Source organism: Myotis lucifugus, unplaced genomic scaffold (assembly GCF_000147115.1).
Source record: "Myotis lucifugus unplaced genomic scaffold, Myoluc2.0 scaffold_5, whole genome shotgun sequence".
NCBI lineage: Eukaryota > Metazoa > Chordata > Mammalia > Chiroptera > Vespertilionidae > Myotis > Myotis lucifugus.
The window spans coordinates 2763906-2780306 of NW_005871053.1; the positions used below are offsets into that span (position 1 = coordinate 2763906).

The 16401-nt window shown below is 36.6% G+C and overlaps 1 protein-coding gene across 1 annotated transcript in view; it reads left to right on the top strand.

Moving 5' to 3' along the window:
• Positions 1-16401, top strand: part of CERKL (ceramide kinase like) — a 91647-nt gene that overhangs the window by 25809 nt on the left and 49437 nt on the right. The window contains 1 exon segment of the mRNA XM_006083042.3: positions 14368-14604. Within this exon segment, the coding sequence (XP_006083104.1) occupies positions 14368-14604 (237 nt within the window).

A 16401-nucleotide genomic window follows, 5' to 3' on the forward strand; every position in this document is an offset into this window, starting at 1 on the left:
AGCTAGAGTTTTAGAAATATTTTTGTCAAGTATATGGTTTTAATGGTGGAAATGAGATAAAGGGCTATATCTCCCATGTGCCTAGCATATTAAAAATAAACATGAACTTTGTCTTAAATGTTATTATGTTGGATTTTTTAATAAAACCATGATAAGCCATATTAAATTTTTTTATCACTTTTCTTTTGCCTCCACCAAGTCTAGGACTGTAAATCCTCATCAAATAAATACATAAAGGTTTATAAATATTTTTTAGAACATCTTGAATTATATGTATTTGTTTTTAGTTTACTTTTGTATGTTCAGTATCTATAACTTCTGGCAATTTCTCTTTATCCTCCCCCACTCCCCTGCCTCTTCCCCTCAGTGATTTCCTTGACCACAGGTGGCCTCCTCCAGCATCAGGAAGGTGGACTGGTGATTAGTTCAGATAACCTGGGGGTTGATTAGGTAAATCTTTTTCAGTTGGTTTCTGGATAGTGGATGGAATTCTGTTCCTAGCTACCACACTCCCTAAATGAACTTCCTTTTTGGTACTAGGACTCATCTTCGTCTATTAAAAATTTCTACTTCTTTAATCTCTCATGTAATGGTTCTGCTCCCTTTCAATAACACAGATCTGCCTTTGGCCAAGTTGAAATACCCTGGACTTTGAGTAGTTATTCTGAATTTCTTCTTAGGAGCAAATAGTGACAGTCTTTAGGGGAAAATGGAATGAGAGTGGTATGAAAGTAAGCCTTTATGAGAGTGGTATGAAAGCAAGCCTTTCTGGAGAGTTGTGTGGCATCGTCACTGCGACTGCTGTTAAGTCAAGGGGATCTGACCGACACAGGCAGGGCATTGGTTGATAGTAGTGGTGGAGGTGAAAGCAAGGTCAGTGTAGCTATCTTGAAGGTCCTCAGAAGAAATGAGTGTCAGTGAGTCAGCTTGGACTGAGATGGAAGGGCCTATATCTAGCAGGAAGCCCAGGCATTGTCCTTAGACGGTGGCAATAGAAGCCATTATTGTAGCTTAGATCGAGTCCTATTTCCACAGTCCAGTAACTTCTGGGCCAGAAAGATAAAGAACTCAACCTTTATGAAAATTGTTATATTAATAGGATAATTTTAATATATACACAGAAGTGCCTGGAATGTAGTAGGTGTTCAAATATGTTAAATGAAAGGACACCTTTGGGCTTACCCTCAACTATTACAGTCTTATCTTTCTCTAACCCTTTCCTTCCACCACCATTTTTGAAAACCATATTTAATTAGTATGGAAAAAAATACGTATAACCATAACAGATTTTCAAAGACTTAATGTCTTCACCTTCTGGTACCTTAGGAACTTCTGATATCTGACTAAATCTCAGCTGAGTAGCACTGTGTTGTAGGAGTTGAGAGGAACTGGGAAATGAAGGATGTCTCTTGGAGGAGGGGCTTACCAGTGTTTGGACAGATGGTTAATGTTTGAAAAGATTGGAGTCAAAAAGGCTTTGCTGGGAATGAAGGAGCAAAGGTTCAGAGGTAGAAATTCATATAGTATGGTTAAGATATTATCTGATTGATTGTAAATACAGTCAGCAACAAACTTTTATGGAAAGCCTAGCCTGTGTTTGAAGAATTGAGCTAAGTTCTGGGATACAGAGCTTAGAGATGAGGAAGATGAGGGAGATATTATTGAACAGAATTGCTGAGAAACTAGAAAAAGACCAATTACCATACCTTTGAGGTTCATGGGGGAATCTGTACAAAGATCATCTGGTATGCTGTATATGAACTATATATTACATATGAACTCATATACATACCTGAACTGGTCATGCCAAAAAAGACTAGATTATAAGACTAAGAAGAATCAAATAAGGCCATATTTTCTGTCGTTGTCATTCTCAGAGATGCCCCATGTATGATTTTCCTATGGAATTGGGATGGAAGTAGACATAAAAAATGACAGAGGCAAATATATAGATAGTAAAATCAAGGAATAAATAGTCTCCACACAAGTAGCACATAGTACCTTTGCTGAGGTGAAAATGGCATTGCATGATAAAGTCAGGCTATAGAATGTGAAATATTAATATGAAATATAGAATATGAATTTTGAAGTGTTTTTACTGTGTTGCAGATATAATAGGGACTTGTTGCATAGATAGTCTAAAATATTAATGTAATAAAATCTTAGTTATTTGACACAAGGTGGTGAAGGATAAAATGCATGAATCATGCCATCTTCTGGCTGTGTTTTCTTAAGGTTATGCCTATCTCCACGAAGCTATCTACCACGGGTTCTCAAGCTTTTGGTCTTGGGGACCCTTTATACTCTTAAATTATTAGAAACCACAAAGAGCTTATGTTTATGTAAGTTATAGTCATTAATATTTATTGTAGTAGAAATTAAGTAAACATTTAAAATACTAATTCATTAAAATAACAGTAATATGTTTATTGCATTTTAATATATTTTTAAAGTATTTTATAAAAACATCAAAGAAGCAATGCCACTTTACTATTTTTATATTTTTGTAAATCTTTATTTTTAAATATATTTTTATTGATTTCAGAGAGAGGAAAGGAGGGGGATAGAAACATGAATGATAAGAGAAAACCATTGATCAGCTGCCGCCTGCACGCTCCCTACTGGGGATCGAGCCAGAAACCCGTGCGTGTGCCCTGACCAGGGATCGAACCATAACCTCCTGGTTGGAGGGTTGACACTCAGCCTCTGAGCACACTGGCCGGGCTCTAATAGAAAAATTTTTAAAATTAAGATTACTCTCTTGAATAGAAGTCATACCTTTACCAGAAGACTTAATAGAAGACAGCTGAATTCTTAAGATTGCGTCTTCATTCAATCTGTTGTGAATATGTTCTTTGGTTAAAGTATATAAGGAAAATCCAGTTTCACACAGATGTGAGTTTAGGAAAATATTTTAATAATGTTTTCAGATAATTGTGGTTATCTTTCTTTGATACTACAACATAACTTAAGTGCTCGTATCTTAAAGGTTAGTTACAATGCAGAATTGGAAAACTTACTACCTTTTGTAGTCTAGGTGAAAATTTATAGGCATGTCTTGTACTTTGAATGAATATTTTACTCATGCATGATTTTATAACATCCTGCATTGGCTATTTGGAAAATTGGTGTACTGAGTTAAAAAGAGCTTCCAGACATTGACACATTTCATTATACAATATTTAAAATATATCAAATACACTAATATCACTGCCAGTCTCATCAGAAAGTTCTTTAAGTATTGGGAATCTGTCAAGTTCATGTAGCAGACACAAATTTTTTAAATTCTAATTTTTGCTTTAAAGCTTGAATTTCATCATTGGCAACAAACATTCTCAGTTGTTTTTTCTTGTCTGACTAGCTGACGCTTCTCATTTCCCAGGAAATGTTTGCCAAATACTCGCATCTGAATACCATAGTCTGTTAGTTGATCTCTCAAATAAAAATGGTTTCCCACAAAAACTAGCTAGTTCAGCTGCAACTAAAATGGTGTAAGTGCTTTTCTTGGAGAGAACCATTCCTTTTATATGTGGCATAAATTCTTTGTGCATATTTCCCACTTCATCACACATAATAGTAAAAAGAAATATACTCAAGCCTAGAGATTTTTAAAAGTTAAAAAAATTAAAGTGTCAGAACTGTTCATCAAGAATAGTTAAGTGAAACTTTTTTAAAAAATTGAATTTGAGTTGATAAGGCAATAATTATTAGTAAAATTTGATGTCATTGCCTTTATTCATACTTATACCAAGAGTTTTAACCACTATTGCCTTTGCATCATTAGTGCAAATGCTAACATGGTGAAAAAAGAAAATATTCTGATAAAAATCAGTGTGACCCTGTATATCCTCTAAGACCACACACTGAGAATTGCTGATGAAGCTGTTTTGGTGTAAGTATTTAAATGATTGACTTAAGTTGCCAATTTCTCCTATTATTTGTCGGTATACAACAGTATAAGTATACACATACCTTTTATTAATGATAGAAGTTTTCAGGGGAAAGCTGATTTCTGAAAGCTCACTGAGATATTTGGAACATGAATAAGTAATATATCAAGAAAAAAGCTTTAGAACAGAAAATTGCCTATGATTGGAAGTCAGCTTAAACTCTCAATTATACTGTTTGTTAAAATAGATTTTATGTGATATTTATGATTGGGCATAGACTTCATGATTTAAAGTTGCTAATATCACTTTGTATCATAGGCATTAAATGTTGACTTGTATTACATGTTTATTGTCTACATTTCAAATCCTCAACCCAAAGAACAATATTTAAGTTCATTTTGGATTTCATGCAAAAAAAATATCTTCAAATGCTTAAATTCTTAAGAGAAGTATCTAAGCTGTTTACACATGACTTAGTGGGGAAAAATTACAGATAGAAATTGATCATTGATTTTTTTAATTTGGTGTGATAAAATATAATTTTTTATTTTGAGTATTTGAGTATCAATTTCTCTCTGCTTCTTGGTTTCTTTCTGTAAATGATAAATTTAAAGTTCCCTTTACTTCTTTTACTAGATAAAATACTTTTTCTTGTCACTCTTGATATGTATATATTTAGGAACTTAAACCTTTCTGCTAACAAATTCTATGTCATAATTCTTGAAGATAATAATGCATTGTGATGGTTTTTCAGTAAGCAACAGGAGCAGCCCTATTTGTTTAAACCCTAGTTTAACCTGATTATTAACAATTAAATTGTGTTTTCTTCTTACAATTAAAGTGTATTCAAATTTATTGGTCCCTTGCTTCACAGATTTATCTCAGTATGTGGTGTATTCAAACAGAATTTTGTATTTTTAATTAGGGGATTAGATAAGTAATTCTGAAGAGCCAAAAAAAAAATTGTTAGACATCACATTGCTTAACCATCTAATATACCGTGTGTGTATACACTGTGCGGTGGGAGCCATCTCTCAGGCAGGCTTGTTTTCCAGGCAGTGTTTGAAAGAGTGGACATGTGCAGAAACTGTGAGCACAATTAGCGCCAAGCAGATAAATCCAGCTCTAATCCTGTTTACGGTCTGCATCAGACAGATGTGCCAAGATTGATTTAGACAAGCCCTAGGCTTACAGTAATATTTTTTTAAAGTTCCATTCACTGTTCTATTTTTGTTAAACCTTTGCTAAATATTCTTAAGTGTTGTTGGTTTTACTCTCCTTGTTAACCACCGTAACCTACTTTAGGCAGGTTCTGCTTTGCTCTCATGGTGACGGGGTAACCTGCCAGGAGAGGTTATCTTTATTCCATGTAATTAAATTGACTTTTTCCCCCAAGAAAATACAACAATAGGAAGTGGGTGCTGAATTAAATAAATAGCATGATATCCAATAGATGTATACTTAAATCCCCTGCAAGAACAGATGGTCCCCAGTATCTCTGTAAGTAATGTGAGAGGACAGTTAATGTTCTGAAACAACTAGCTAGAACCAATACAATAGAAATGAACCCGTAGATTTCAAATAGTAAAACACATACCACAATGCAAAATTATATATCATCTGTAAGGCTTTAATTCTTATCATCTCTAAGGAAAAGTGGCCATAGATGATTTCCATATTTTTATTTACTGTTATCAAGTGTCAATTTATGAATCAAGTTCTATTTTATATTTTTTTTACCAATTAAGGTATATTTTACATTAATATAAAATTAAAGTTATATTTAAAATACATGCCCCAAAATTGTTTTTTATTTTTAACTCCTCTTTTAACATACTGCCTGCATGTGTTAAGTTGTACATGGAATTGTGGCTTTTGCGTACAATTATGAAAATATTTGCTTTTATTTGTGGCAGAAACTAGTTGTACTATAACAGGTGGCTAAATCGGGGATCAGAGCAGCTATCTCACAGGTGCAGAATTAAGCAGAGATATAAAACCTACATTTTTGTCAGCATTTATAAATTTATAAATAAAATCATTTATAAATGAAAAGCAGTATTTTTCTGTTTCACATGGAGAATAAAGTGAATCTAACTCATTCTTAAGTTATTGCTACAAAGGGGTGTATATAAGTGCTCAATTAGACAATAGTCTTCTCTCTTAATGTGGTTTCTTTCCCCTCCGCCCCCTTTAATCTTACTTCTCCTAAATATTTGTGTATTCTAAGAGTAAGTGTTTTGGCATGGGGGTTGAGGAGAGAAACAATGACCTTAGATTTTCAGTTTATCCTGTCAGATGATTTCCAGAACCTTCAACTTCACCGAGGGTTAGCCTGAGGGCTTCCCAACGAGAAACCTGAGGACCTTTGGCCTGAGCGCTCTTTCAAGTCGAGGAAACCAAGGTCCTGCTGCCCCCCGGAGCCAGCTGGTCAGCTGCTCGTATCATATGGTAGGAACTTCAAAAACCAAACAGAGACTAGAAAAGCACCACCTAATCTGATGAGCGATTAAACAATAGCTAGACAGTTCCAAGCCTTCAAATGAAAACACTTTAAATTCAAGTTCACAGAATCGAACATACTTTATTCCTGTAGATCATATTCTAAATGAGAAAACAATTTTATCTAAAACTAATATTATACATATCTTCACATGTTATAAAAGCTATATTGACAGTCAAGTGAATCCCTTGATTAGAGAGAACTGGGCAGATTTACTCGTGTAATGGAAATGATTAACGTTGCAGAAATAAATAATACATCAGAGTTTCTACATAGGAAGTTGGCAGCTGAGAGACTTATATAGCTCCCAAAGAACATTTGCCTATAGTTAAAAATTGGTAAAAAACTATTTTATTCATAAATATATTATCCTTTTTTTCCTTTCAAGTAGAAACAAAATGTTTGTTCTAAATCTGTTTCTTCTTCTTGTCTCTTCTTGTCACACTGGCAGAGATCATTTATGTAAAAACTCCAAATTTGAATTTGTGGGCAAATGAGGAAAAAGAAATTGGAAGCCTGAGCAGGGAAAGCAGGAAATAACCTTTCAGAGAATTATGGAAATTTTCAGAATTATTTCTGGGAGCTCCCGGTTGCTGCAATCTAACCTTCCATCTCCTTGAAGGACACCTCAATACTACTCATTAATTGACACATATTTAAAAATTGATTTGAGAGAGAGAAAGAGAGAGAGAGAGAGAGAGAGAGAAAGAGCGAAAGGGAGAGAGACATGGATCCACTGCCTCCTACAGGCCCCCAAAAGGCCCCCAAATGGGAATTGAGCCTGCAGCCCAGGCAAGTGCCCTGATTGGGCAGGTGCCCGGATTGGGAATTGAACTGGTGACCTTTTGGTGCATGGGACAGGGCTCAACCAACTGAGCCACACCAGCCAGGGTGACACATTTGTTGTCTTACGCTTTTCCTAAGGACTACTTAGCGGTGGTTCTCAATCTTCTGGCCCTTTAAATACAGTTCCTCATGTTGTGACCCAACCATAAAATTATTTTCGTTGCTACTTCATAACTGTAATGCTGCTACTGTTATGAATCGTAATGTAAATATCTGATATGCAGGATGGTCTTAGGCGACCCCTGTGAAAGGGTCGTTCGACCACCAAAGGGGTCGCGACCCACAGGTTGAGAACCGCTGACATAGAGACAGAACAATGGTTGGCCAAATCTTTTTTTATTTTATTTTATTTTATTTTATTTTTTTTTAAAATCTTTATTGTTCAGATTATTACATTTGTTCCTCTTTTTTCCCCCCATAACTCCCCTCCTTCCAGCTCCCACCCCACCCTCCGCCCTCACTCCCCACCCACTGTCCTCATCCATAGGTGCACGATTTTTGTCCAGTCTCTTCCCGCATCTCCCACACCCCTTTTCCCCCCAAGAATAGTCAGTCCATTCCCTTTCTATGTCCCTGCTTCTATTATAATCACCAGTTCATTCTGTACATCAGGTTATTTATTTACTTGATTCTTAGATTCACTTGTTGATAGATGCATATTTGTTGTTCATAATTTGTATCTTTACCTTTTTCTTCTTCTTCCTCTTCTTAAAGGATACCTTTCAGCATTTCATATAATACTGGTTTGGTGGTGATGAACTCCTTTAGCTTTTCCTTATCTGTGAAGCTCTTTATCTGACCTTCAATTCTGAATGATAGCTTTGCTGGATAAAGTAATCTTGGTTGTAGGTTCTTGGCATTCATTACTTTGAATATTTCTTGCCACTCCCTTCTGGCCTGCAAAGTTTCTGTTGAGAAATCAGCTGACAGTCGTATGGGTATTCCCTTGTAGGTAACTGAGTTTCTTTCTCTTGCTGCTTTTAAGATTCTCTCTTTGTCTTTTGCTCTTGGCATTTTAATGATGATGTGTCTTGGTGTGGTCCTCTTTGGATTCCTTTTGTTTGGGGTTCTCTGCGCTTCCTGGACCTGTAAGTCTATTTCTTTCACCAGGTAGGGGAAGTTTTCTGTCATTATTTCTTCAAATAGGTTTTCAATATCTTGCTCTCTCTCATCTTCTGGTACCCCTATAATTCTGATGTTGGTATGTTTGAAGCTGTCCCAGAGGCTCCTTACACTATCTTCGTATTTTTGGGTTCTTTTTTCATTTTGCTTTTCCAGTTGGGTGTTTCTCGCTTCTTCGCATTTCAAATCTTTGACTTGATTCTTGCACTCCTCTGGTCTGCTGTTGGGAGTCTGTATAATATTCTTTATTTCAGCCAGTGTATGCTTACTTTCTAGATGGTCCTTTATCACACCATCGAGGGTCTCATTAGATTTCCTGTACATCTCATCAAGTTTATCGACAGACTCTAGAAGCCTCTTGAGAGACCTCAAAAGTGTGGTTCTGAACTCAATATCCTCCCTTGATAGTTTTGTCCTGTTTCTTTGTCTCCGCATTTTTTACGCTTTCTTGGTACACCCCCTAGTGGTCTTTGTGCGCAGTCTTGTTGTAGTTAAGCCTTGATTGTTGTGGTTAATACTAGAGGGATTTGACCTCCAGGCCGACTGGCTGTGATAATCAGCTGTGTCTGCAGTGGAAGAACTTGTGTCCTCTAGGGAGGTGCTAATCTAGCCTTTGCCTGAGGCTATCCGGCAAATGCCTCTGTGCAGGGCTTGGGCGGGGCGGGATCAACAGGGCGGAGGAGGGAGCAGTTATGGCTGCTCTCAGTCCCGTCCCCAGGGGCTCTGCCTCTCTGTCCCAGCAACCGCTGCAAACCTCGGAGGGACTGTAGCCAGACAGTCCTGCTTCTCCCGTTTGAGTCTGGGTCCCTAGAGACTCGCCTGGATCTGGAGCTCAGAGTCTGAGGCTCCCTCCGGATTGAAACAGTCAACCGCACCCTCAGCCACCAGCCCGCGCCGCACGCACTCCTCACCTTAGTATTTTACTTCAGCACTGTGCCTCCTCTGATTCTCGGTTCCTCCTAGTTGTAGAACTTCCACTCAGCCAGCCTTCCTGTGGTTCTGGATGATGTCCGTTCCGTCTTTTAGTTGTATTTTTGAAGTGGTTGTTCGAGGCAGCAAACTCCAGCGTTAACCTATGCCGCCATCTTGGTTTCCCCAAATATTTTAATTTTGACTATTTCAGTCAGAGCCAGAGGGTCTGATGAGAGTGTGTATATTTACTTGAAGGTCCTTACTTCCCGTTCAACATTGGTAAGGAGTTGTGAAGACCAGCCAAAGTGCTTGGATTTAAATCTTGGATCTGCCTCCTACTAGATGTAAGACCATGGGAAAGTTACTTAAACTCTGTCCTGAATTTCTTCTCTTTTAGGAAATTGCGTCTACTACATAGGGTTGTTGTTAGGATTAAACGAGATAATACACATAAAATTCTTAGGGCAATGTCTGGCATGTAGCATATTCTCATTAAATATTAGCTCCTCTTTTTAGGGAATGGACTTTTAAAAATTAGAATAAGTAATATGATCAGGAACTATTTTAGGATGAGCAAAGGAAATAATCTTTCAATTAATGGCAGAAATATTTTTGTAGAAAAATTTTAAATTCATATACACAAACTATATCACAATCTCACTATCCTTCCAATTTTTCATATGCACATTCATATATATGTGCATATGAAAATACATTACACATACATTATGTATTCAATAAATATAACCAAAACAGTAATGGAATTGTACTATACTATTTTAGATAATTTTCTAGTCAGGTTTCTAAATTTTAATGGCTGAATAGCATTCTGTTATATGAATATATTTATTTTACAGATTCAACACAGTGTTATTGCACATTTAGGTTTTTTCCAAGTTTCACTCATATAATGCTTGGGGTAGCATTCTTTTAGCTAAATTGTGCACATTATTTATTTTCTTAGAGTAAATTACTGGCAGTAAATCACTGGATCAAAAAGATGCCTATGTTAAAGCGTTTTCCTTTTTCTACATTTGTAAAAAGTATCCTATATAATAAAGAGCTAATATGCTAATTAGACGACCTTCTGGAATGACCTTCCGGAACAACCAGTGGATGGGGGGCGGTGGGGGGTGGAGCCACAGGGCCAACTGGCAGCTGGGACTGCTGCGAGGGCAAAGGTGGCAGCCCGGGCTGTGAGGGCTGAGGCAGCTGGGGCTGCGAGGGCCGAGCCCCTTGCACAAATTTCGTGCACCAGGCCTCTAGTAAAATATAATGTTGATTACAGAAAGGGAAAATTATGGAGGTTTATAAGAAAATATTAATTTCATACTCTCTACAGCATTTCTTTTAATAGGTAACCAATGTTAAGTTTGTTGTGTGTTTTCCACTGGATTTATTTCTTCTCTACTTTTAATGGAAGTGAGGTCAAATCCCTCAGGTTTCTTTATAACTGCTTTTATTCCACTAATTTATATCTCTTAACACGAATACCTTTCCATATCAGAACACAGATCTAATTTGCTCATTTATGAGTTGTGGAAGACTAATTCAACCATCTTCCTATTGAAGAACGTGAATATTGCTTCAAGTCGTTTGCTATTATAAATACTGCTGCAATTAACATTTTGAAATCTTTTGATACCTATTTCCAACTTGTTCTCCAGCAGTTACCATTTTTGCATTCCCACCAGCACTGGTACCCAAACCATCATTGAGCATTATTTTTGATCTTGTGCCAATCTAAAAGGCAAAAAATGGTATCTTGTTGTGTTGATTTGCATTTCTTTGATTACTAATTAGATTGAACTTTCTCATATGTTCATTGGTCAATTTGCATTTCTTCTTTTGTGAAATGCCTGTCTTGGGTCTTTTATGTACTTTCCCACCAAAGTGTTTCTTTCCTTGATTAAATAGATTATTTAACTGTCATATGTTGCACATATTTCTGCCCAGTTGGCCGCCTTTGCTTGTGATTTCTATTTATGGGTCTCTAGGACTTTATAGGCAATAATAACTTTTATGTTAAATATTTCAGTCTCTGTATATCTGCCTACACTGTCATGCTTAGGGCTTTACTAATTTATGGTTATACATAGTTTTATCTAATCTAGATATATTGGTGTATATTAAGATGTAGGGATCTGTTTTTTCTTTTCTTTTTAAAAAGATTAACTAGTTCTAAATCACCATTTACTCAATATTTCCAACTGAACTGAGATGCCATTATTGTCCCATTAGTGACATTTAAAATGTATATGAGTGTTGTTTCATTAGACCAGTCACTTATATAATCCAAATGTTTTCATTATTATAGCTTTATAAAGTACTAGAGGCCCAGTGCATGAAATTTGTGCATGGGGGTGGGGTGGTGGGTCCCTCAGCCCGGCCTGCACCCTCTCCAGTCCGGAACCCCTCGGGGGATGTCTGACTGCTGGGTTAGGCCCGATCCTGCAGGATCGTACTTTAAAACATTTCTTCAGTAATGTAATATATTTATTTCATAAAATTTATAATCATTTAAGTAGGTTCCTTGCCCCTTATGTCAAAGAAAATACTAATGAGGTTGTGAGTGGGATTGCATTAGAAGTAGTTATGAGAATACTGTCATGAAAAATATGTAATCTTGGAAACTTGGTATGTCCCCCTTTATTCAATTCTTTGTCTCTCAGTACATTTTAAATGCTCTCCCCTACCACGTTAGTCCAGGATTATTTTGTTAAACTTATTCCTAAGTATAATATGCTAATTTTTGGAATATCTTTATCTCCATTATGCCTTCTTCCTGGGCATTAATATATTTGTAAACAGCTTCCTTACTGGTGTTCTTTTAAGTTCCAGTGATTTTAAGTTGATTCTTTTTGGGTTTTACAAATATATTATGATATCATCTATAAATAGTTATGGATAATATATCTGTTAGGCATGTACTCCCTCTGTGCCCCTCCAACCACCAATGGTCATCTTTTATTTCATTTTTCTTACATATGGTATTGGGCAGAATGTCCAGAATAATTGGGAATAATGAGAGTCATAATAGGTATTCTTGCCCTATTTCCAGGAATTCTTGTTTTCACTACTAAGTTTGATCTTAGCTGTTGATTTAGTATCTTTAAATCGGCAATTTATAAGAGGTTTTAAATTGGAATAGTCAGTGACTTATTTGTTATTAAAGTAAAGCACACATTGTAAAAAATTCAGACTATAATAAAGGACTTCAAATGAAAAGAATTTCTCTCTTCCATGTTTTCCCTTTTCCAATGGTTCTTTGTTCCCTCTCCGTGTCCTTCCTTCCCTCCCTTCTTTCTTTCCTTCTTTTTCTTTCTATATGTCCTTCCTTCTTTCCTTGAAGCTCTTATTTGTTATATGTTTGACTACATAAAAGTTAAATTTATCTGAGATACAAGGTCATAACTAATATAAGAGTAGCCTAGGAGAAGTTATTTGTAACATATATCAGACATATGTAGTATTGATTTCAAGAATATCTGAAGGGCTCCTACAAATTAGACAGGAAGCATCCAAATAGAAGTATGAAAATGCATGTGTGGAGGAAACTCTTTTAATAAATAAAAATACTCCAGTCTAAGAATATTGTTGAGCCTGCTTAAGGGCTAAGGAAGCTGAGCAAGGTCTCTGCTTTCTGGGGCTGTTTCAGCACTGTTGTCATTTCTGCATTGGTTTCTATTGATTACTTTTTCTCCTATCGTGTGTCGTATTTTTCTGTTTATTTACATTCACAGTAATTTTTGATTGACAGGGAGATATTATGAAATTTACCATGTAGACTTACTGATTGTTTTGGTATTCCTAAAAATATTCTTGAGGTTTGCTCTAGAATATAGTTAAGTTACTTGGAAACAGTTCATTCCTTTTGAGACCTGCTTTTTAGATTTGTTGGGTGGAATGAATGCAGGCATTAGTCAGCTCACTGATGAGACAGAACTCTTCGAAGTACTCTCCCTAATGTCCTGCGAATTTCAATATTTCTTCACCGGTGGGATCTCTGAGCATTGTTCCCTTTAATCCTTTGGGCGGTCCTTCCCCTGGCCTCACACATATGCTGATCCATGCTCAGCTGAGATTCAAGGGGCACCTCTGCAGATCCAGAGTTCTCTCTCTGTGCAGCCCGCTCCTCTCCAGTAATGTGCCCAGTGAACTGTGGTTGTCTTGGCTTTCCTAGACTCCGAACTTGTCAGCCCAGGAGAGATTCAACAAGCTCTCCCATGGGTGCCCTCCTGTGGCCTAGAAACCTCGCAAGGAGTCAGCTGGGGCAATCATACGGCTCCTTTGCTGCCCTTTTCTCAGCAATCACTGTCCTGCGCCACCTCTCGTATGACATCTGAAAACGGAAGCTTCAGCTATCTTGTATGTTTTTTAAGTTGTTTCAGACGGAAGGTAAAATCAGTGTCTGCAATTCCAATGTTGGCCAGAGTAGAAGTTTTAGAAGTACTTTTGCAGAAGTAAAAGGACACTCCTACTTTGAGAGTCAATTGGAAGGGTCCTTTACTACAATAATTACTTTCTGATCTGTGGTTAAACAATAAAATTTCGAGCCTCTATAAAATGAAGTCTGATTGGGGTAACATTCCAGTGGAGCCTTCTTTCTAGATCAGCAGGGATTCATACTTTCTAATCATGACAATCTTACTCTGCCTTCTTTTGTACATGTGTTACTTTACCTAGAATGCACATTTTCTTTCCTTTAAATGCTGCCTTCAGCAACCTGTCATAAACCCAGTCCTGTTAGTGCAGTCTGTTCTTTCCACTACTTTACTCTGCCCATATTAGCAGCTCAGAGCCTCCTGTGGGAAACTCATTTTTATTGCCGAAATGCTGCTTTATGTTCTTATCCTCAGGTTTTGAATGTCCTGGGCCTTGAGTGGCAGAGACTGTCTTCAATTTTTCTATTTTTAATTCTTGAGAAAACAGACCCAATTTTTCTTGTCTTTCCTCCCTGTCTTATATGCAGATTGACATAAAGGACAATCAGAAAGATTACTAATGAGAAAGATTTTCTGGGTTTTTACTATGATTTGTACAAGGGAGATATGGACACAGTGGTTTTGATTGGAAAACTTAATTTCTTTTCAGGTGATTCCAAGTATGACTTGCTATGTAAAGAAGAACTTATTGAACTCAAGGACATATTCTCTGTCAAACTGAAACGGCGGTATTTTGCTAGTGGACATGGCACTTTATTGGGTATCACACTCTTCATCTGTTTGAAAAAGGAACAAAATAAATTAAAGGATTCTACACTCGATCTCATTAATTTAAGTGAAGACCACTGCAACATATGGTTTCGACAGTTCAAGAAAATTTTGGCAGGTAAGTACTCCTTATGGGAATTTTTAATGAGTCTAGTTTCCTTGATGTGAGTTATTAATCTAAACATGGTATTGTATTTATGAGCACAGAAACTCTTATGTTGATATAGTTTCCTTCTAATCCTAATTTGTTGAGTGTTTTATGCATGAAAGGGCATTAAATTTTGTCACATGCTTTTTCTATATAGATTGAGATCATATGGTTTTTTTTTCATTTTGCTAATGTGGTGAATTACATTTTCATATGTTGAACCATCCTTCCAATACAGGAATAAATCCCACTTGGTCATGGTGTATTCTTTTAATATGTTATTGAATTTTCTTTGCTGGTATTTTGTTGAGGATTTTACATCATTATCCATAAGAGATATTGGTCTGTAGTGGGTTTTTGTTTTTTTTCTTGTAGTATCTTTGTCTGGCTTTGGTATCGGGATAATGCTGGTCTCATAGAATGAGTTAGGAAGTAACTCTTTAAAAAAATATTTTTATTGATTTTTACAGAGAGGAAGGGAGAGGGATAGAGAGTTAGAAACATCGATGAGAGAGAAACATTGATCAGCTGCATCCTGCACGCCCGCTACTGGGGAATTGAGCCAGCAACCAAGGTGCATGCCCTTGACAGGAATCGAACCTGGGACCCTTCAGTTCACAGGCTGATGCTCTATCCACTGAGCCAAACTGGTTAGGGCAGGAAGTCACTCTTGAATGACCATTTCTATGCAGAAGCTTCGATAATCTGAAATAACAGTTCTTAAATAATTCAGTTCAGTAGAGAGTTGTTTTTGAAAGCATATTTATTTTTCTATTAATGTCTCGAGTTTATATTACAATTTATTTTCCTTATACCTATACAATGATGGCAAGTGCATATATGTACTGTGTGGCTTGAGAATAACAGCTTTTTTACAGATAATATTTAAATTGTTTATTTCAGGATAGATTTTTCTAAAGTTAAATAACCAGAGAAAAGAACATATTTACTAGAATATTAACTCCTAATGAAGTCAATGTATCTGAAAATATGTTACTTGTATTTTATGTCCTAAATATAATGCATGAATTCAAACACGGTTCAACTTGGATTTTTAGAATGTATCTTGTTAAATAACCAAACTGAGTTTTGGGATTTTTCCCCCTCATAGATTTGTAAGCCTTGCTTTCTTTTTAGCTCATTTCTTTGTTTGCCAGATTGATGAGGGTAGAGGCAGCTGGTGTGGTTGGTGGTGCAGTTTGGAGGAAGATGACACAGGACAGAGATGGGTGCCAGACAAAAGCAGGCACATGGTGATGTTAGACTGTTTCAGGCCAGGCATCATTAATTAAGAAGACTGGGTGTGGTGCCAGGTGCGTACTAGGCTTATTGGGAGGATCACTTCACAAATTATAAAAATGTCTAACCTCTATGCTATACACCTGAAACTAATATAAAATAATTTTCAATGTCAAATGTAATTGGAAAAAAAAAAAGACTGAGGACCTAAGTTGGTCAAGGGCAGCCAACTGATAGGTTACACCTATAAAAGATAAGCTGATGTGACACAGTAAAACTAGGTGATCCTGTTACTAAGGCCCCTATGCTTCCTTGTTAGCCCCCTTGGAACCTTCTAGGAAACCTGATCCTTTTAAGAAGATAGAAAACCACAGAAGCCTTGGTTTCATCTCCCTGAAAATAGAGAAAGTATATATATATATATATATACACACACACACACACACACACACACACACACACACGTGGGGCAAAAGTAGGTTTACCAGTACATTTGTGACTACACAAAACACAGAGTTAACACAGAGT